Genomic DNA, 20765 nt, shown 5'->3' on the forward strand with positions numbered 1-20765 from the left:
TCTTACTCACACACTTGCATACACATCAATATTTTACCTTTCGTGTGATTCGAACCCAGGCACGACGCTCGCGCGCGCGTTTGTGTGTGTGTATGTGTTTGTATAGTTACCCTTTGATTAGCCTACGTCTGCATGCCAGTCCTGTATGTATGTCTCTGGCCAGAGTGAGTGAGCCAGCATCATTAGTTTACCAACGCAGGGGAAACAACTTCAAAAAGTTCGCGAGTAATCCCAGTATTGAACGTGATTTGCTCCCCTTAAAAATGGTGCCCCATTAGCCATTGAGTTGATGTCGTCTTTCAAGACCTAGTTTTATGAACATATAGTTACATTATACTATTCTCAAAGAAGAAAAGAAATGTCTTCTTTTGCCAATGCTTTTTCAAGCAGAGAGTACTAAATATCCAAGATGATCCAACCCAATGCTTTATTTCTTTATAATTTGGTAAAAAGGCGATCTGTTTGGTTCTTTCGAAGTGAAGATACAATTGGTACTCTTTTCTTTCTTTGATTTCACGACGAAGAAGAGTTCGACGCTGTTTCGACGAAGGAAAGACTTGAAGTTCAAAATGGCAAAGTCGAAAGCTGATATCATGAAAATGGACCTCTACGGGATTCTTGGTGTGAGTCCTGAATCTACCGAGAAGGAAATACTGAAATCGTACCGCAAGAAAGCTCTAAAATGCCATCCCGACAAAAACCCGGACAATCCGAAAGCAGCCGAACTTTTCCACGAACTTTCGAAAGCTTTGGAATTATTGACCGACCCGTCAGCAAAAGCAGCCTACGACAATTTACTCAGAGCCAAGAAATTGACCGAAGAGAGGAACAGATTCCTGGACAGTAAGAGGAAAAAGCTGAAAGACGATTTGGAAGCGAGAGAGAAGTTAGCTGAAAAACGTCAAGATGACGGTGTGAGAGCGCAACAAAATCTCCTTGCCGAGGTCGAGAGACTGCGCAAAGAAGGATCCAAACTCTTGGAGCAGGAGCAGCAGTACATGCGGGAACAGATGAAGAACCCAGCCAACTTTGACGCGGATGACGACTCAGATTCGGACCAAACTGAAACACCTAAGATCAAGATTCGCTGGAATGCCAAGAGGGCGGAGTACACAGAAGAGGACCTTGACGCTTTGTTCAGCAGGTATGGTGAAATCGCCAACATTCTTGTGTCGAGTAAAAAGAAGGGAGGTGCAATCATTGAGTTTGAAACGTATACACCCATGCTGAAACTGGCAGAAAACGAACACGGTACAAACACAAACCCCCTGACAGTGACATGGTTGTCGGGGAAACCGTCAGTGCCGAAGCCGGCCGAGAAGCCTCCGCAACCTCCTGTGGCTACGCCCATGTTTCCGGCTACGCCCATGTTTCCGTCTGCTCCTGCACCATCTGTGAATGTAGGTTTTGACTCGGATATGACCACTGCAGGAGGGCATAAGGACTTTGAAAGTTTAGTGTTGATGAGGATGAGACAGGCCGAGGAGAGAAAGCGTTTGATAGAACGGATGCAGAAAGAAGATGAAGAAGAAGAGAAGTGACACAAAACTTGATGTGTGTACGTTGTTCTAACTTGTTACTTTGTGAGAGAAAATGTTTGTGTGGAGACAGGGTGGCTCTTGCAGCCAAAGTGAATACATATTGGCTCAAATCGTAAGGCCTAAAAAAAAATAGGTGTGGTTACGGTAACCCGACCTACCCTATTTTTAGGGGCCGACCCTATAACTTTTTATTACATTTGTCCACAACAAAAAAAAACCCAGTGCAGAAAACGCAATGAAAGGGAAAGCGCTCGAGTCGCACACTTATTTCCCTGTCAAGTAGGTTTAATTTGTACACATTAGAAAAAAAAGTTAAAAAAAAGAAAGAGAGTGCCTACCTTCCTACCCTATTTTTTTTGGCTATGTTACCGTAACCACACCTATTATTTTTTTTGGCCTAATAAAAGTCAGCATTTCAGTTTGATAAATATTGGCATGCTGCAGTTTGAGGACAATAATTTTACTTAATGCGTTTCATATATAATACAGGCAGCTAGAAGAACACATGATACAGCATCAAGTGAGAGTGAAAGACTACGTATTACCATTATCAATGTGTGAAGTGCGTGTAACAATTGGGAGCGCTAAGTGTGTGTGTTCAGTTGTGTACCTACTGTCTTTGTTAGTGTAATTGTAAATATATATATGTGCGTAGGTGTGTGTTGATGCATGCATCATTTATGCATTGATTGCATGTGCCTGAAAGAGAAATTGTTTAAACTTCCAGTACCTGACGTTTTGTTATTTTCTTATTATTCCTCGATTCAAATTTAAACTTTTTTCTATGACTCACTCTGTCCTATGCTTACTATATTGCTGGAAATACATGTTCTGTCTGACAAAGCAACAAGCACCCATTAGGCCCAAAATAAAAATCTTAGAGAAAATGTAGGTTTTACGCCCTCACGGCAAAGCCATTAGGGGCATTATAAAAATCTTATAAAAATCTTAATTGCATACATGTATATTGTATAACTCTGGTGTTTGAGAAGCAATTGGCTAAACATTTTCCCAACAGATATATATATGCCATAGGCACAGCATAATGTCAGGCCAAATAGACGATGTTTGGAAATAACTCTGTTGGGTTTGTATGGGTTGTGAAAGAGTGAATGCCCCTGCTTTTAGTGAGACAAATAAACCACACATGCATGCTCCTTGTACCCCCCGCGGGTTAGGGGGAAGAATTTACCCGATGCTCCCCAGCATGTCGTAAGAGGCGACTAACGGATTCTGTTTCTCCTTTTACCCTTGTTAAGTGTTTCTTGTATAGAATATAGTCAATGTTTGTACAGATTTTAGTCAAGCAGTATGTAAGAAATGTTAAGTCCTTTGTACTGGAAACTTGCATTCTCCCAGTAAGGTCATATATATTGTACTACGTTGCAAGCCCCTGGAGCAATTTTTTGATTAGTGCTTTTGTGAACAATTAACAAGTGGCTCTATCCCATCTCCCCCCTTTCCCCGTCGCGATATAACCTTGAACGGTTGAAAACGACGTTAAACAGCAAATAAAGAAAGAAAGATGCTCCTTGTCCACGTGTTGCATACACACCCCTCGCTAGTGACTGGCCTGTGTATTGTTTGTCCCATTAAAGGCAAAATTATTCACTCTTTCACAACCCATATAAAACCCGACCGGCACGGTTGGCCTAGTGGTAAGACGTCCGCCCCGTGATCAGGAGGTCGTGGGTTCGAACCCCGGCCGGGTCATACCGAAGACTTTAAAATTGGCAATCTAGTGGCTGCTCCGCCTGGCGTCTGGCATTATGGGGTTAGTGCTAGGACTGGTTGGTCCGGTGTCAGAATAATGTGACTGGGTGAGACATGAAGCCTGGCGACTTCTCTCTTGTGTGTGGCGCACGTTATATGTCAATGCAGCACCGCCCTGATATGGCCCTTCGGGGTCGGCTGGGCGTTAAGCAAACAAACAATATAAAACCCGATAGAGTTATTTATGGAATTTGTCTATTTCAGGCAAATTGGCTGATAAACACAGGTGTTGTAAGTACTGAAGCAGTCAAACGTATGACGGACAGATGGACAAATCAGGCCTTTTACAATATATAGAGATGAACACAGCAGTTTTTCATCATGATTGATGGATTGAAAGTATAATGTGGTGGTAGTTACCTATGAATTAAGAAATAATTGAATTAGAATGTGTACATAGTGTTCTATATTATATGTGAATTTTTGGTGTCTTTATATTACATTGTCAGAAAATGAACTTGTTTGCTCTGAGAACTGCATGACTTGTATCATTATGTGTGTGGGAGTATGTACGATTGTGTGTGTATGTGTTTGTATACTGATCTATTACGGCAAACATATTTTTAGCTTTTGCATGAATCTGACAGTGATATGCAGGATAAACAAAACAAAAAAAGGTAGACAGTGATACAGTGGAACCTCCTTTTTAAGACCCTGTTTTTCTGTTCATAGCCTCTGTAAATTTACCCCCATTTTAAGACTCCCTCCTTTTTACATTGAGTCAAGTTTTGACTAAATGTTTTAACATAGAGGGGGGAATCGAGACGAGGGTCGTGGTGTATGTGCGTGCGTGTGTGTGTGCGTGTGTGTGTGTGTCTGTGTGTGTGTGTAGAGCGATTCAGACTAAACTACTGGACCGATCTTTATGAAATTTGACATGAGAGTTCCTGGGTATGAAATCCCCGAACGTTTTTTTCATTTTTTTGATAAATGTCTTTGATGACGTCATATCCGGCTTTTTGTGAAAGTTGAGGCGGCACTGTCACGCCCTCATTTTTCAACCAAATTGGTTGAAATTTTGGTCAAGTAATCTTCGACGAAGCCCGGACTTCGGTATTGCATTTCAGCTTGGTGGCTTAAAAATTAATTAATGACTTTGGTCATTAAAAATCTGAAAATTGTAAAAAAAAAAAATTTTTTATAAAACGATCCAAATTTACGTTCATCTTATTCTCCATCATTTGCTGATTCCAAAAACATATAAATATGTTATATTTGGAATAACAACAAGCTCTGAAAATTAAATATATAAAAATTATTATCAAATTTTTTTTTTCGAAATCAATTTAAAAAACACTTTCATCTTATTCCTTGTCGGTTCCTGATTCCAAAAACATATAGATATGATATGTTTGGATTAAAAACACGCTCAGAAAGTTAAAACGAAGAGAGCTACAGAAAAGCGTGCTATCCTTCTCAGCGCAACGAATACCCCGCTCTTCTTGTCAATTCCACTGGCACTGCCTTTGCCACGGGCGGTGGAGTGACGATGCTACGAGTATACGGTCTTGCTGTGTTGCGTTGCGTTCAGTTTCATTCTGTGAGTTCGACAGCTACTTGACTAAATGTTGTATTTTCGCCTTACGCGACTTGTTTAAGACCTGATTTTGTCAGGGTTTTTTAGGTCTTAAAATGTGGGTTCCACTGTACGCAAGATAAACAAAAAATTGGTACAATTCTGTCAATTTATTTTGAAAACAACAACAGAATGTGACTGTACACTAACACCCGACACATTACATGCCACCAACATTGATCTTCAGATTTCTTTCTCTCTGCAGACACTTCATGACCATGCAAGTTTGCATTTAATCTTCCAACCTGCTCCCCTCTAAAACACACAGAATCATATGCACAGACCAGGGAACCCCTGTTTTGCATTTGGAGTATTCTCAAACAAACTTGGTGTATTTTCAGGAAAATGAGTGTATTCCACACAGCATTTGAACATCAATGATTCAAACATGCTTCCCACACGTCCGTCACATCGTTAATTAAGTTTACCAATACATTTAAAATAAATGCTTCTTTCAATGTTTACTGACAATGACTGTAATCATGTGTTGGATCGGCTTCGGGATGCGCTTGTGAACAAAAGTAGTCTAGGAATTTTTCTCGTCGTATTTTTTCCCCACTGATCGTATTCTAGACAATCATGCGTACAAAATACCGTGAAATCGTATGGGTTCCCAGGTCTGTATGCACTACGTACAAATGGAACCCAGGTCTATTCATCAAGCATTTAAGTTTTGGGGTAGTTTTGTTTACCCCTCAAGCAAACTGCAGCTTGCACACTGTAAACACACACCACAAGCTCTGTAAGCTTTTCAACTTTCTCTACTCTCACACAGAATTGCATACAGTACGTTCAAACATAATCACTCCACCGAGCGTTAAGTTTAAATGTACTTAAGTACGTCCTCGCACACAATCAAAATTGCAAACATTAAGCACATGTATGCACAATCCCAACACTCGCCAACAATCTGTTAGTTTTTGGGCAGTTTGTAGACCCCTCCAGCAAAGATCAACTTCTGCTCCCGCACTTTGCGATCCAGGAAAACTTTGAGCTGCTGCTGAGTGAACTCCCCTGAGTCGGGCCCCTGGACGGCAAACATTCGCAGCATGCTGTGGATTCGATCCAGCGACAGGTTGTCCAGGTTCTGTAACATCCCTGTGATGTATGTCCAGAACATCTGCACACACACAAAATGCAACATTAGGACATTAATTTTGATCTTGTTCCATCAGGTCTCTTAACTGAAGACATGGCTAGAATTACCTGATAACAAAATTAATAATAATAATAATAATAAATGAGCATTTATATAGCGCAACATCATAACTTTACAATTATGCTCTTTGTACCCGTAAGCACATCAAACATCTCTTCTCCTCTGGGTTTTTTTTCTGTATGGTATCTTAAAAGGCAAGATTAAGGCCAAAAAAAACCAAGTCTGTTTACGGTAACCCGACCGACCCTATTTTTTTCGCGCGACCCTAGACTCTTTTTTTGCATTTGGGGAAAAAAAAAGAAAAAAAAAAAAAAAAAAAATCTGGTTTTTTTGGCAAAATAACGTAAAAATATGGTTTTTTGGAAGAAAAAAAAAAAGAAAAAAAAATCCCGACCTACCGACCCTATTTTTTTGGCCTATGTTACCGTAAACAGACCTTTTTTTTTTTTGGCCTAACAAATAAAACTCACAAACAAGACAAACAAGCAAAGTCAACTTTGTCTTCATGTCCCATCTATCACAACACCACCACTAGCTTGGCACACATAAGAACAGACACAAGCCTGCATTTTTTTTACATTTAATTTTTCATTTTATTTTTTTGATATACAGTGGTACCTGTGATGAAAGGACACCCTTGGAACCAGCCAAAAGTGTCCCTACATTGCAGGTGGCCTGTCATGACAGGTATACTTTGGTAGAGATAATATAACAAGGGACAAGAAAGAGGTGTCCTTCTAAAGGTGTCCTCTGATGGGAGGGTCCACACATCGCAAGTACTGCTGTACTCACAAAGACAAACATATATTCATTTGACAATCTTGTCGGTAACAATAGAAGCGTATTAAAATATAGACAGGACAAAAACAACACATTCTACATAAAAAAAAGAGTTGACGTAAGGACAAACTGACTAAGTCGAGAGCATCAAATCTATATAATATAAGCCTGCATTTTTAACACATGACAAATCCACCGGTGTTTTTTCACAGACCTGGATTGAAAACACACAAAGGTCTAACTGTGGGGACTACAACAAAATTGTTCCGCCAGAAGAACTAGATATAAAAACTATCAGATGGTCGACTGGCCAGGGATCAGAGCAATGTGTCGGATAAAAAAAAGTATGCATTAACGACAGAAGACCGAGGCATGAGAACAACACAAATCTACACCCACCTGCATCTCTTGTTCACGCTGCTGTGCAGCGCTGGCCATGGCTGATTCTCTCTCATCGTCGTCAGCCGCTGCAATTACTTCTTGCGGCCCGCTGCGTCTTTCCTCCACTAAGACAAAGACGTCTGTCTGCTCCTCTTTCAGAAGTCCTTGACCTTGCCAAAAAGCCAGCTTGCGACGCACAGCTGATGGGGCCATTTCCAGAGCCTGGCCCAGATCTTCCACCGTCCATTGCTCTGCAGTGCAAAGAAACTTTTTTGGTTTGAACAGTATTTATTCAGATACATAATGTACAAAGCCATGGAGTGTATGATACAGACCTGTGCACACTCAAAACGCTCATCAGTAGTAAACAAACCAAATTTCAGTAGTTTTTAAAATGTTTCAGTAGTAAGCTGTAACGACAGTTCAAGACATAATTCTGCTCACAAAGCACACAAACTGGATTTTACGATCTCCAGGTTGTCTTGAGAGGTTGGCTTCATGTCTCACACAGTCACATTATTCTGACACCGGACCAACCAGTCCTAGCACTAAACCCATAATGCCAGACGCCAGGCGGAGCAGCCACTAGATTGCCAATTTTAAAGTCTTAGGTATGACCCGGCCGGGGTTCGAACCCACGACCTCCCGCTCACTGGGCGGACGCCTTACCACTAGGCCACCGTGATGCGGTCTCTTCACTATCTGAATCTCGCACTCTTTTTTTCTTTTTCATGTTTCACTTTAATCACAAGTTGCCACGCAGACGCTGGACGAACTAAGTCTAAGAACAAAGACTCAATGCTGAGAACACCCGCGCTTCCGGTAAGTCGGAAAACGTCTTTTCAGCGTAACGGCCAACTAATAATTTATTGGTCAAAACATTTTAAAACAGAAAAAAAAAAATTAATTTTTTTTTAGTAAAACATCGGAATTTCGGAATTTTAATTACAAATCCGTAGCACCGTATTCTGCATATAAAAATCGGAGAAATTACGGAGAAACCGTAGATGTGCACAGGTCTGATGATACAATAGAGAAGCACAAGAGAAACTTATACATGTACACGTGGCGCGCGGGGTATTGTGGGTAACCAGGCTGGGTCAGGCCATAGCAACGGCTATGGCGTCTTTTTTAGCTTGGTTACCACCCTACAAGGGCAGGTAATTTGAGTAGTTTTTCGACATCTAGCATGTGAGATTGAAGTCAATGCATTTATGAGAATTGGGTAAAGAATATGTAATTTAATGAATTTTAGCATTTTAGGCAGGGTTTAGGTGGCCTCTCCTGACTCTAAATCTTAGAACAAACAAGCTTTTTGGAAATGCGTGTTTCCGACACACCGCTCACTTGTGATTGGCATCTCCAATGTTTGTCAGAGGTTTTGGCAAGAGTATTCACTCCTCCACAACCAATAAAAACCCGACGGAGTTATTTTTAGACTTGGTCTATTAACAAAGGTTTCCAAACTAAGACAACCATAATCCAAGACAAGAAACAATCACTCCAGACAACAGGATGACAGTGAACACTGACTTTGTTCCTGGAACTGCATGATGAGCGCCGCCTGCACGGGGGAGACGGAGAAGTTGAGGGTCTGGTCCTTCAGCTCCAGTTCTATGTTCATCGACCCTGCAGCATAGGGCAAACAAAATTGAAATGCTTGTTTCCGATGACAATGCCCCCCAAAATGGGGTAGGTAGGTAGTGTGTTTATTAAATGGAGTGAAAGCTGTGTTTAATTGGCACAGCTAAATGGAGTATTTAATTTTTTTTCTGGGCCTTAAATTGCTTATTTGCTAATTTTTGGAATGAAATATTACATACGGCAACACCATACAACATAAGGTAAAAACTACATAATTTTGACAGCAAACAACTTGAAGCATTGAGCTTATAATATAAAATATGGTTGCCTTAATGGCAGGGTAGGAAAAGGTCATGCATATAAGTCACTCACAACATGTTCAACAGTACAGAGGTGTGTAACAGATTGACGCAGAAGAAGACGAGCATTCATGCCCTCAAATGAATATTTGTAGAATAAAAGCTAACACGAAAGGGTTTTAACAGTAGAGGGGGGAGTGGGGGGTGGGGGTGGGTGCTGGACAGAGAGGAGACTTCAGACAGTTGTTATCTTGGTGGACAAAAAAAGCTGAATAACATTTAATGTAAAGAATGTGTGTGTGTGGGGGGAGGGGGGTTGGTGAGGGGCGGGAGAGAAAGTTGTCTGTGACAGGGTAAAGTCCTGCACCGATACTCCGTCGCCAGTGGGCCACCTACGCATACATGTCTGCGTAGTCACTGAATTAGCAGCAGCTGAAAAAAATTAGGGACATCAAATCTAATGCATATGCAAATGCTACAGGCCGTTAATAGATGAGTACCTACCTAGATGAGGTTTCCAAACCAGAGTACGATTGCCTTTCAACATCTCGTACTGCTGGGTGTAGGCATCAAGACAACTCTGCAATGCCGTCGGCAGGGTTATCTTCTCTTCTCGGAACGTTGGCCAGAACTGAGCCGATAAAATGATGGAGCTCAGGTCCATTTCCTGCATAGGACAAAGCAGGAAAGTTACATTTACCTAACGCTTAAGCTAACACTACACCAAAAAATACAGCACCGAAAAGGACCTGACGTTATATGCCAAGACATGCGAACCCTTGTGAAACCTCAAGTGTAACCATTTAGACCATCTTTTATGACCAATATTCTGACCGCTACACTGAGTGAGAATAAGAATTGAATGAGTACCAGGGCTGTGAGTGTGTGTGTTTGTGTGTGTAAGTGTGTGTGTGTGTGTGTGTGTGTGTTTGTGTGTGTGTGTGTGTGTGTGTGTTTGTGTGTGTAAGTGCGTGTGTGTGCATGCATGCATGCATGCGCCTGTGTCACTGTGTGCGACAGTGATTCATCAGTGCACTGCACTTACACTGGTTTCTCCGTTCTGCTGCTTGATCTCCATTATGCGAGAGTTGATGCGTCTGGAGTCGGCCACATCCTTCAGCATCACCTGACAGCTGTGCAGTGGAGCCTCTCCGAAACGAAGCTTCAGGAGCTCCAGGTAACGAAGCTCTCTCTCCAGTTCACCCCCGGCTCTGTCAAGTAAACATAGGCACACAGGTGAGTACTGGACTGGCCCCAGCAAGGATTATAGCTGCCTGAAAAAAACTCTTAGTAATTTAACCCATCCACCCCCCTCCGCAATGTTGTCACTGCTTCTTTCTTGGTTCAATACACTTACAAACGCACACGCTCGCAGACATACATAGACATACACACTCTCTCTCCAAAGCCAGGCAAAACAAACACACACACAAAACATGTACACAATGAAAGTTTTTAAACAAAGCAGGCACAAGAACAAACAAAACGAGAGAGAGGTGGTGAAATTGGAGTCGTCAAATACAAAGCAAAGTATTAAGAGAGAGAGAGAGAGAGAGAGAGAGAGAGAGAGAGAGAGAGAGAGAGAGAGAACAAGGTTGCAAAAGGTCATGTGAGTGGGTGCGTCAGTGTGTGCACGCCTGCTTTCCCCGAAAGCGGCGTATGGCTGCCTAAATGGCGGGGGAAAAAACGGTCATACACGTTAAAACCCACTTGTGCAAAACCATGAGTGAACGTGGGAGTTTCAGCCCATGAACGAGAAGAAGAAAGAAGCACGCCTGCTCACGTCGGAGCTTATGAGCGTCCTTGCAAGAGTAGAAAGGAATACAGACAATGGCACAGTCCTCAGCTAACCCCACGTAAGTGACGTCAATACTTCTTCTTCTTCAGCGTTCCAGAATTTTCTGGTTACGTGTAAGCTCGTTTGCCCATTTGGGTTCCCCACACTATACTCTGAGAGCATAGTCAGCTTCACTCCGCTTTCGTTGAGTAGGCATGCTGGGTATTTTTGTGTTTTCATAACCCACCGAACTCTGACATGGATTACAGGATCTTTTCCGTGCGCACTTGGTCTTGTGCTTGCGTGTACACACGAAGGGGGTTAAGTCACTAGCAGGTCTGCACATAAGTTGATCTGGGAGATCGGAAAAATCTCCACTCTTAACCCACCAGGCGGCAGCAACCGGGATTGTTAAGACCCCCAATTCAAGACTCTCCTTTTTAAGACCTTGTTTTCTCAGACTTTCTGTTCATAACCTCTGCAAAATGACCCCCATTTTAAGACTCCCTCCTTTTTAAGACCGTGTTTTCTCACACTTTCTGTTCATAACCTCTGCAAAATTACCCCCATTTTAAGACTCCCTCCTTTTTAAGACCTGATTTTCTCAGATGTTTGGAGGTCTTAAAAGGGGGGTTCCACTGTACTCACTACAAGAGAAACAAGGCAGAAATATTATTAATTAATTAAATCCTTCTTACCCGGTAGGAGCAGCAGCAGTGGCAATGTTACTGCTGGAAGGGGAGAGAAGCCTGTCAGCCAGCAAGGTGCAGTACTCTGACACAAACAGCTCCTGGCTGCCATACACATTCACCAGTGTGGAGATAATATCTTGTTCCTTGCGGCGCTTTGAGGCTGTATCTGGAAAAACATTTGTTTAAAGTTAATGTCAGGGCTCCCCAAAGTGCGTGTCCCTGCGTCCTATACGCACTGGATGCCGAAAACACGTACTAGAAATGTATGGAGGGGGTCCCGCGACACACTAAACTGTAAAAGAGCGGGTCCTGGGACGCATTATGTTTCCCTTATTGTACGTACTGAACATACTTTTTCAGACTGCAATCTGCTATTGTGCACTATGCATGACCACAATGTTTTATAAGTACACCGGGACTTTCTGGCTTTTGGACCCTTGGGACCCTCTAAAATTCTGCAGTGGGGGTCCATGGACCCTCTAAACATTGAAAGTGAGGGTCCCGGGACCCTCTAGGAGTCCGGTCCCGGGTCCGTGGGGAGCCCTGTCCTGTGGTGAACAACACCTGCACCAAACATCGATGACGAATCAATCAATCAATCAATATGAGGCTTATATCGCGCGTATTCCGTGGGTACAGTTCTAAGCGCAGGGATTTTATTTTTTTTTATTTTTGATGCAATTTATATCGCGCACATATTCAAGGCGCAGGGATTTATTTATGCCGTGTGAGATGGAATTTTTTTTACACAATACATCACGCATTCACATCGACCAGCAGATCGCAGCCATTTCGGCGCATATCCTACTTTTCACGGCCTATTATTCCAAGTCACACGGGTATTTTGGTGGACATTTTTATCTATGCCTATACAATTTTGCCAGGTGTAACAGTGAAATCCCCTATTCAAGATGTCTTAACTGGGAGGGACTGTCTTAAATTGGATGTAAATTTATACATTGTATTATGAACATAAATTCTGAAAAATGGAGGTTTGAAAAAGGGGGAAATCTTGAAAGGGGGGTTGCACTGAATCTGAAAACAATTTAATAAAAAGTTAGTGTCATCTCTGTCAGTCCCTCTTGGAAGCTGGATGCAACTCTGCATCATCTCCTCCGTCAATGCCGTACAAATTCCACATCACCAAAGAACAAAACAAAAATGCCAAGAAAGTAAATGAACAACAAAAAAGACGTATTTTAATCTCACAATAACAAGAACAGGACATGCACCTTCTAAAAGACGATTTTTAGAGAAAAAAAAACTTTGTCAGGATTTGCAAGCGTTGTGGTAGTGTTGCACCCCGCTAGCCTCGTACAAACAGGAAACACATAGACCGAGTTATTTCTGGAAAACATCTATTAACATAAGTATGGAATGTTACTGAGGTGTAAAGAAAACGACCTGCCAGCGCGCTGCAGCTTTAAAATTATCACACACACACACACTTACACATTTTCAAAATTTCAATAACCACCAAAATGTTTCCCACTACACTCAATTAAAACAACCTCTAACCAGGATTGGCGTCTACAGGGTCAGGTTGCCAAGTCTCCCAAGATTCTGATTCATCATCAGAGTCTGCCCGATCGTCAACAGGCTGTGGTGCTCCCTTCAACAGCTCATCAAACAGTTCACTGTTCTCATTGTCCGTCAAACTGGAGACGATGCAGCGCACTGTGTCATCTCGGGACCTGTTACAAAATAAACCCATTGAAAAAAAAACCCAATAAAGCTGAGTTATTTTTTGTTTTTCTTTTTCTTTTCAGGCCTAAAGAACTGTGCAAGAAGTCATAACCTCTGTCTCTAATCAAAAATAAGAAAGGTAAAATTCTTGGAACGTTTAGTTCAGGACAAAACCGAACATTCACACTTTGTCACTAAGTTTACTAAGCTAAACGCTCTCAGCGTCACCTGGCATTACAACAACCACTCAGTTTTGGTTCTATTTTGGTTGTGTATTTGGTTGTGTGTTTGGGTACCCAACCAATGTTGTACCCAGACTAGGAGGACAATAGATCAGTTGGACACAGAATGAAAATATGTATAGGTCCAGATGTCCGGGCTACAACAAAATTGTTTTGCGAGAAGAGTTCCTACATGTAACAAGAAGAGCAAACGCTCGATCGAGTCACTTTCGCAGTTCTGAATATTATATGAGGCATCAGATGGACAGGAAGAAATTGCTATTCACAACACAATGAGTCACGTTCACATAAAATTTGAGCCCGGTCACTTTTATAGTTTCCGAGAAAAGCCTAACGTTAAGTTGTGTGTTGCCGAACAGAAAAGGCTAGTTATCTCCCTTGTTTTTCTGATAACGTTCGTAAAAGGCTACAGATGTAAATACTTTGATGTAAAGAATAATCCTACAAAGTTTCAATCACATCCGATGAACTTTGTCAAAGATATAAAATGTCTAATTTTTCCTTTGACGCTGACCTGTGACCTTGAAAAAGGTCAAAGGTCAACGAAACCATCGTTAAAGTGTAGAGGTCATTGGAGGTCACGACTAAACAAAATATGAGCCCGATCGCTTTGATAGTTTCCGAGAAAAGATATAAAATGTCTAATTTTTCCTTTGACGCTGACCTGTGACCTTGAAAAAGGTCAAAGGTCAACGAAACCATCGTTAAAGTGTAGAGGTCATTGGAGGTCACGACTAAACAAAATATGAGCCCGATCGCTTTGATAGTTTCCGAGAAAAGTCCAACGTTAAGGTGGTGTCTACGGACGGCCGGACGGCTTCATAGAGTCACTTTTTCTCAAGTGACTCAAAAACTATCGGAAAGTCTATCGGCCAGGGATAGAACAATGTGTCGGATCAAAAAATGTATGCACCAATGACCGAGGCCTGAGAACAACACTGCCCAACTGTGAAAGCCTACAGCAGGCATGCCTACCCCTAAATCACCTTTTCAGGAACTCAAGTCATGAAAATCAGGAACACAGCATCAGAATCAGGAACACATAAGCAGCAATTTGAGTCACCACAAATATTAACGGAAAAAATACAACTGACCTTTATTCACATTATATACAAATTGATGGTTGTTTTTAAAAAAAAAATTCCGGAACGCAAAATAGGAAACCGTATTTCCGGAACACCATGCTCAATTTAATCATTTTCCGGAACAAATACCTGCTACAGAGTTTTCCTGTCCGCACTCTGTCACACAGCTGCATATGCAAGCAGCTCAATACCTCACAAAACTAAAATAAATAATAGCTAGTACATAATTAATAGCAGATGATAAACACAATATTCTGGAAGCATCACGTTCACGCCTGTGGCAACAATACAAATGCAACAGCAACCAAACGACTAATCATTAACCTCAATCACTTCGTACTTCCCTGTTCAAAACACACCTGAGGTATTTGCGGACAGGTTCACAGACCAACTCTAAGATGACCCCGGCAGGGTCAAGGGCACGCAACGCTCGTATGGCCGAGATGTAGGCTGTGAGGATGTCTGTAGTGTTGACCCCTGAAGACATGAATTATGCATAATAAGGCTCAAGCATAAATATGCCAATCTGGCAAAGTAAAAATTATAAATACATCCACCTCTGTTCAGCTGGAATTTCTCATTTGCACTAAGTGCAGTTTGTTGAGCGAGCGACTCAGATAAAGGAAATGTTTACTTGATGACTTGAACAATCAGGCATAATTTAATTTACAAACAAAAGCACGTGTCAACGTACCACAAAAGCAAGCATAACACACCCAAAAGGAAGTTGACTACGGGAAGTATACTACGGGAAGTATACTACGGGAAGTATACTACGGGAAGTATACTACGGGAAGTATACTACGGGAAGTATACTACGGGAAGTATACTACGGGAAGTATACCACAGGAAGTATACTACGGGAAGTATACTACGGGAAGTATACTACGGGAAGTATATTACGGGAAGTATACTACGGGAAGTATACTACGGGAAGTATACTACAGGAAGTATACTTCGCGAAGCTGGACGCACAAAGCTTTAGCACTGAGTTTTCATTCAAAAGACTTTACGAAGTCAACTTCGGGATCAATAATTAAGAACCACCTTAACACTGAAGTTTATTCTTATGTCAAGGTCAAGAAAAATCAAAGCTCTCATTCCAAACCTGGATGAAGAAGCCGCCCTTCAATGGCACTCCTCAAAGACGTTACTAGGGTGGAGCGGAGGTCGATCTTCTCCAGACACTGTCGCAGATCTTTGAGCGCCGGCTCTGAGTCTGGGTACTCAATGATGATGCTGAACAGCTGGTCGATGAGCACGTCAGCGTAATTCTCGCAAATGAAATGCATCAGGCGGCCGCGGAACGAGTCGATGCACTGAGCTTTCTCGTCCGAGTGGCGGTAGATGAGACGCAGCCATTCCAACACCTTGCTGTCCAAGTACTGAAAGATAGCAAAAATAAAGTCAGACTTTGGATGTTTGAGTTTTAGTCTCATTTGCTTTTTAGTGAAATCAAAGAAAAACCCAAAGAAGGATAAACCCACACACACACTATACTTCTGATTTTACAAGATGCAGAAGACTTCGTAAATGTGATACGGTTTAGTGTTGCTAGTTTTAAGTGCAATCCTTAACTCTTGGTAAATGTGATGTATTTTATGTCTGTGATCGCCTGACACTGCATGGCAATTTTCCTTGTTTATATAAGGACAGTAAAATGTTGAGTCTTTGAGTCTTGAGTCTTTGACTGCTGTATCAACTTACCATCTCAAAGTGCTGCAGGTAGGGGGTTTCAAAGTCTCCGCGACAGGTCTTGTGGATGTAGTTATAGATGTGGTCTGTCACGGCTGACGTGATGGCAGCACCTGCCACATGTTCCAGCAGTCCCATGTCATGCCTGAAAGTCAAAGTCAAACCAGGCACTGACACTTAACTCATTGTCTCCCATGTACGGATATATCCGTACCCACTCAAATGGCTCTATCTGACCAGGTATGGATATATCCGAACACACAGTCACTTCAGTCGCTTCCTGTAACGTCGATCTAACACCTGCATTCTAGCGTGTTGATACACAATTTTCTACACTTCTGAGGTACCTGCTGCATCACAGCTGGTCTCGGCTAAAACAACTTGGTCAACATAGGTGGGGTACAAAGTGTTAACAAGATTTCAACAATCAACTTACAGTTGCACCATTAAAGCACAGTCAAAACCAACTTGTCAGACCTTCAAAAATGTGAGAAACTCAGGTCTTATACAAAATGGAGGTATATTCTTTCAGAGATTATGAACTGGAAATCTAATCAGTAAAAAAAAAAAGCAAGGTCTTTATAAAGGGGGGGGGGGTGGGAGGGGGGGGAGATTTTTTAAATCAAGGGTTTTAAAGGGTTTTTCCACTGTATAACAAAGAAAGCAAGCAATTTCTAATTCTAGCTCAGGAGCTGACTGGAAGAAGATTATCCACAGGAATATCATACATGTATCATAATATGTGCCACCTCAAAAATAACACACAAAATCACAACACATTACTGGCTCACATGCAGCTAGAACTGAAAATATATGTATACATGTATACAGCAGGTAACTGCTGTCTAACTTTGACGGCTTGAGTTAGCAGCACTAGCAATTACACAGAACAGATCTTTCTCAATAAGGTCTCTGTCTCTCTCCCTCTCTCAGTCTCATTCTCAATATATATACATGTTCACACTTCAAGTTTCACACACACCAACAACACATGCGCACACAGTGTTCTTGCTACTACTATTGAGTACTACTTATGCTACTCACAACTGAAGATTAACTTTAGAAAAGCGTTCCATTATTTCCTCATTGGACTGGCCAGGTGGGGGCGGCTCTACCTCTTCTGAAAACAAAAACATACAGTACACAACATGTATTAAGAAACGTAAAGTATCTAAATTATCAAAATCCCATCTATTTAAATTTGAAAACATGCCCCCAATTTAAGACTTCCTCCATTTAAGACCTTGCTTATTCAGATTTTCTGTTCATAAGCTCTGTAAATTCAACTCCATTTTAAGACTCCCTCCTTTTTAAGACCTGATTTTCTCAGATTTGTGAAGGTCTTAAACGGGGGGGTTCCACTGTATAACTATAACAAAATGATAAATTGTTCACTGATAATCTTAAACAATTGAGGAATAGCGATATTTTCAAATCATATCCCAGGCACGGGAATGGCTGAGAGGAAAAACCACTGAAATCAAGGGGGGTCCGGAACATTTGTTAAGGCATGATCAAAATCTACGAAATCTAGAACAAATCCAGTGGAAGTTGGTCGAACGTCAGTATCAAAATCAACTACTTGGCTCACTGAAACGAGCTGCGCAGTCAATAATCTTTTCCGCATTCAGAGCTGTTCTGTTCAAAATCGCTTGAGCGATTTGAGCACACATCATCCATGCACACAAAGCACACACTCACACGCTCATAGTCAGACAGACACCCACACACCCTTACATACACACACACACCAGCACGCACAATCACACACTTACACTACAATCCACACTCAAAATATACACACACACGCCATGCGCGCAAGAGAAAAGCCATAGAGACTGAGAGAGGGGATGACGTCACAATGCATTGACATCAAAACATCTTGACATCGTCTAATTGCGCGTCCATTATGCTGTAGTCTCAAAAATTCCACCCCAACATATCTGCCCAGGATGGCAGAGGATAAAAAATTGAAGAATAGGTCGGCACCCACCGTATTTTAGTTAGTATGTTCCGAATATTTGCTATCAACTTCCATCCCCAACTGTAGCCTGAGTTCGGGCACAAAGATTACTTCTTTATCATGTATTATCGGCATGAACATTTCTCAAGTCGATTACAGTATAGCGTCCGTGGGATTCCTCCAGCTTTGCTGGGATAATATACAACACAAGATCAAGGGGCATATAATGTGACACATGAACATTAGCTCACCTCTGCGGAACAGAATGAACGCTTGAGAATAAAACACTTCCACTGCCTTCCTGAAGTTCTTGGGGAAAGTAGAGAAGAGGAAGGACTTCAGCAGCAACACCAGACGATCCCCCAACCTGTCTCGCGCACGTCCCGCAACACTTCCATGACCTCTGCTACCAAACCCATCACCATCAGCCAGACTTTTCAACGACAAACTGTGCTGCACATCTTTGATCACCTTCACGCACACCTGGTAAGTCCGTGATACTTTGTGGAGATAGTCAACGCTTAGTGTGAACTGTCTCGTCAATGCCACCTTGGCCTCAGACTCGGAGCCAGAGAGATGCGAATTGTCAAAGAATTTCCAGAAGTCATGCACAACCCTTCGCCTGATGTCATCCTGCAGAGCCTGTTGGAACCAGGCTGGAACCAAGTGGAGGATGCCACACCTGTCCAAGACTGCCAGCGCTTCATCCAGCTCTACTCGTCTTTGGATGTCTGTGCTTTCTCTTGCCTGCCATCAGAGTAGAACATGCGTGTGAATTGCAATTTAACGTACAGAGAGAGAGAAAGACTGAACTTTATTTTACATGGATAAAGAATATACGCTGGGCCTTTTTTCACAATTTGTCCTTGGGACGACAAACATACAAAACAAAACACTACCAATTTACCAAGAGAGAGAGAGAGAGAGAGAGAGAGAGAGAGAGAGAGAGAGAGAGAGAGAGAGAGAGAGAGAGAGAGAGAGAGAGAGAGAGAGAGAGAGAGAGAGAGAAAGAGAAAGAGAGAGAGAGAAAGAGAGAGAGAGAGAGAGAGAGAGAGAGAGAGAGAGAGAGAGACAGAGAGAGACAGAGAGAGACAGAGAGAGAGAGATGATAAATCTTCATTTGCAAAAGTTATGGTACAAGCATAGGATGGCAGCTGACATGTATGTGCTTTTGTTGTTGCTTTTTTGCTTTGTTTTGATTTTGTGTGTTTGTTTACCATTCAGTGATTCACTAGCAGTAGCATTCACTTAGTCAGCCCTCTCAGTCACACGGAGATGGACTAATTTTAATCACATGCACTCGTATCATAAAAACATCCGATCAAACATTAACACACTAGCAATGTAAAAAACGCATCAGGGACAACAGAGAAACAGAGACTGAGAGAGACTCCGAGAGGGAGAGAGGCCTGGATCTGACCACAGGCGGAAGGTATCGTCCACTGGACTACTACTATCACAGAAAGTCTTTCTGAGATAGTAGTAGTCCAGTGGACGATACCTTCCGCCTGTGATCTGACATTCTGATTCTCAACCATTAGAAGCTTAAATCGTTTCAGTGCAATTAAATAAATAAATCCCATAAATTCATGTGTACTCCATCACAACTGCTCCATTAAACATCTTTCTTGTGTCAATGCCTCTGACAAAAATTAAAGTCGTCTGCTACATCAGTATGCATTTTAAGCTGTGAGACTGGGGAGTGGATTTTGCTCTAACCTGTACGTGAAACGTCCCACTAACGGAGCGAATAAAAAGGCGCTAAACGATTATAAAAATTAGATATCATTACTGTATCAAACAACGGCTGTTTCTTGGGTGAAAGGACATCAGTAATAACAGTCCAACTTTGATTCAATGCATCCGCCATGTTGAAACCGGAAGTCGCCTTACACTAAACGCCGAACTCCATCGAAACTACGACCAAAAAGACAAAGTCGGAGTCTGACTAAAATCAATGCATTGAAATTAAAGGCACAGTCCGACCCGTGTAAACAGTCCTGCTCACAATTATACCTGACCAGGTTTTTACACGGAATAAGAGCATCCATCTACTTGACACATTGCAAAAAATTTAAATCAAGATACTGTATCTAAATATAGGTCCCTGTCCATATTGTATTGAACAAGTTGATTATATTGAACATTTCTTTTTCTATTGCAGTAAAATTCACCATTTGTGGAAGCATGTTGAAACATTGTTTTACGATCGATATAACATAGCAATTATTTTACAAGCAACAGATGTGCTGATTTGTGTGCAAGATAAGAATGGTTTGACACATGATATGTCTAAAAGAAGCTGAAATTGAAAGTTATGAGATGAATAAATTGATATTTATTTCGAAGTAATTTCAGATTGTTATATATATATATTTTTTAATCTACTTTGATTTTGTTTATTTTAATATAAAAAAAAAGAAAAAGAAAAAAGTGTGACCATTTGTTTTAAAATTATATAAATGTAATGGAAAAGAAGAATGTAATGGAAAAAAAATATGAATTTTGTTTTAATCAGGGCATTATAAATAG

The 20765-nt window shown here is 41.6% G+C and overlaps 2 protein-coding genes across 2 annotated transcripts; one reads left to right on the forward strand and one right to left on the reverse strand.

Moving 5' to 3' along the window:
• The first annotated feature begins 521 nt into the window (after nucleotides 1-521).
• Nucleotides 522-1553, forward strand: LOC138946027 (dnaJ homolog subfamily C member 17-like). Its single transcript, XM_070317557.1, has one exon. The coding sequence runs from the start codon at nucleotides 570-572 to the stop codon at nucleotides 1539-1541; it is 972 nt and encodes a 323-aa protein (XP_070173658.1). The 5' UTR covers nucleotides 522-569; the 3' UTR covers nucleotides 1542-1553.
• Nucleotides 1554-4985: 3432 nt separating this feature from the next.
• LOC138946308 (anaphase-promoting complex subunit 2-like) lies at nucleotides 4986-20114 on the reverse strand. The gene is made up of 13 exons (XM_070317849.1): nucleotides 20026-20114; nucleotides 18485-18980; nucleotides 17315-17390; nucleotides 16283-16415; nucleotides 15684-15960; nucleotides 14935-15052; nucleotides 13081-13256; nucleotides 11569-11728; nucleotides 10139-10304; nucleotides 9598-9760; nucleotides 8744-8839; nucleotides 7229-7461; nucleotides 4986-6010 (listed from the first exon to the last, which is right to left on the reverse strand). Exons 1-13 carry the CDS (start codon nucleotides 20101-20103, stop codon nucleotides 5804-5806), a joined length of 2379 nt encoding a protein of 792 aa, XP_070173950.1. The 5' UTR covers nucleotides 20104-20114; the 3' UTR covers nucleotides 4986-5803.
• Between the last annotated feature and the right edge of the window lie 651 nt (nucleotides 20115-20765).

This window comes from Littorina saxatilis, linkage group LG13 (assembly GCF_037325665.1).
Source record: "Littorina saxatilis isolate snail1 linkage group LG13, US_GU_Lsax_2.0, whole genome shotgun sequence".
NCBI lineage: Eukaryota > Metazoa > Mollusca > Gastropoda > Littorinimorpha > Littorinidae > Littorina > Littorina saxatilis.

What these genes read in the sequence shown, in the direction of transcription:
- LOC138946308 (XM_070317849.1), bottom strand. Translation starts at nt 20,103, where the DNA reads ATGGCGGATGCATTGAATCAAAGTTGGACTGTTATTACTGATGTCCTT. An exon ending in ACCTGCAGCACTTTGAGATG is followed by an intron (nt 15,961 to 16,282) that starts GTAAGTTGATAC and finishes GCTATCTTTCAG; the next exon opens with TACTTGGACAGCAAGGTGTT. An exon ending in ACTGCTGCTGCTCCTACCGG is followed by an intron (nt 10,305 to 11,568) that starts GTAAGAAGGATT and finishes TTTACTTGACAG; the next exon opens with AGCCGGGGGTGAACTGGAGA.
- LOC138946027 (XM_070317557.1), top strand. Translation starts at nt 570, where the DNA reads ATGGCAAAGTCGAAAGCTGATATCATGAAAATGGACCTCTACGGGATT.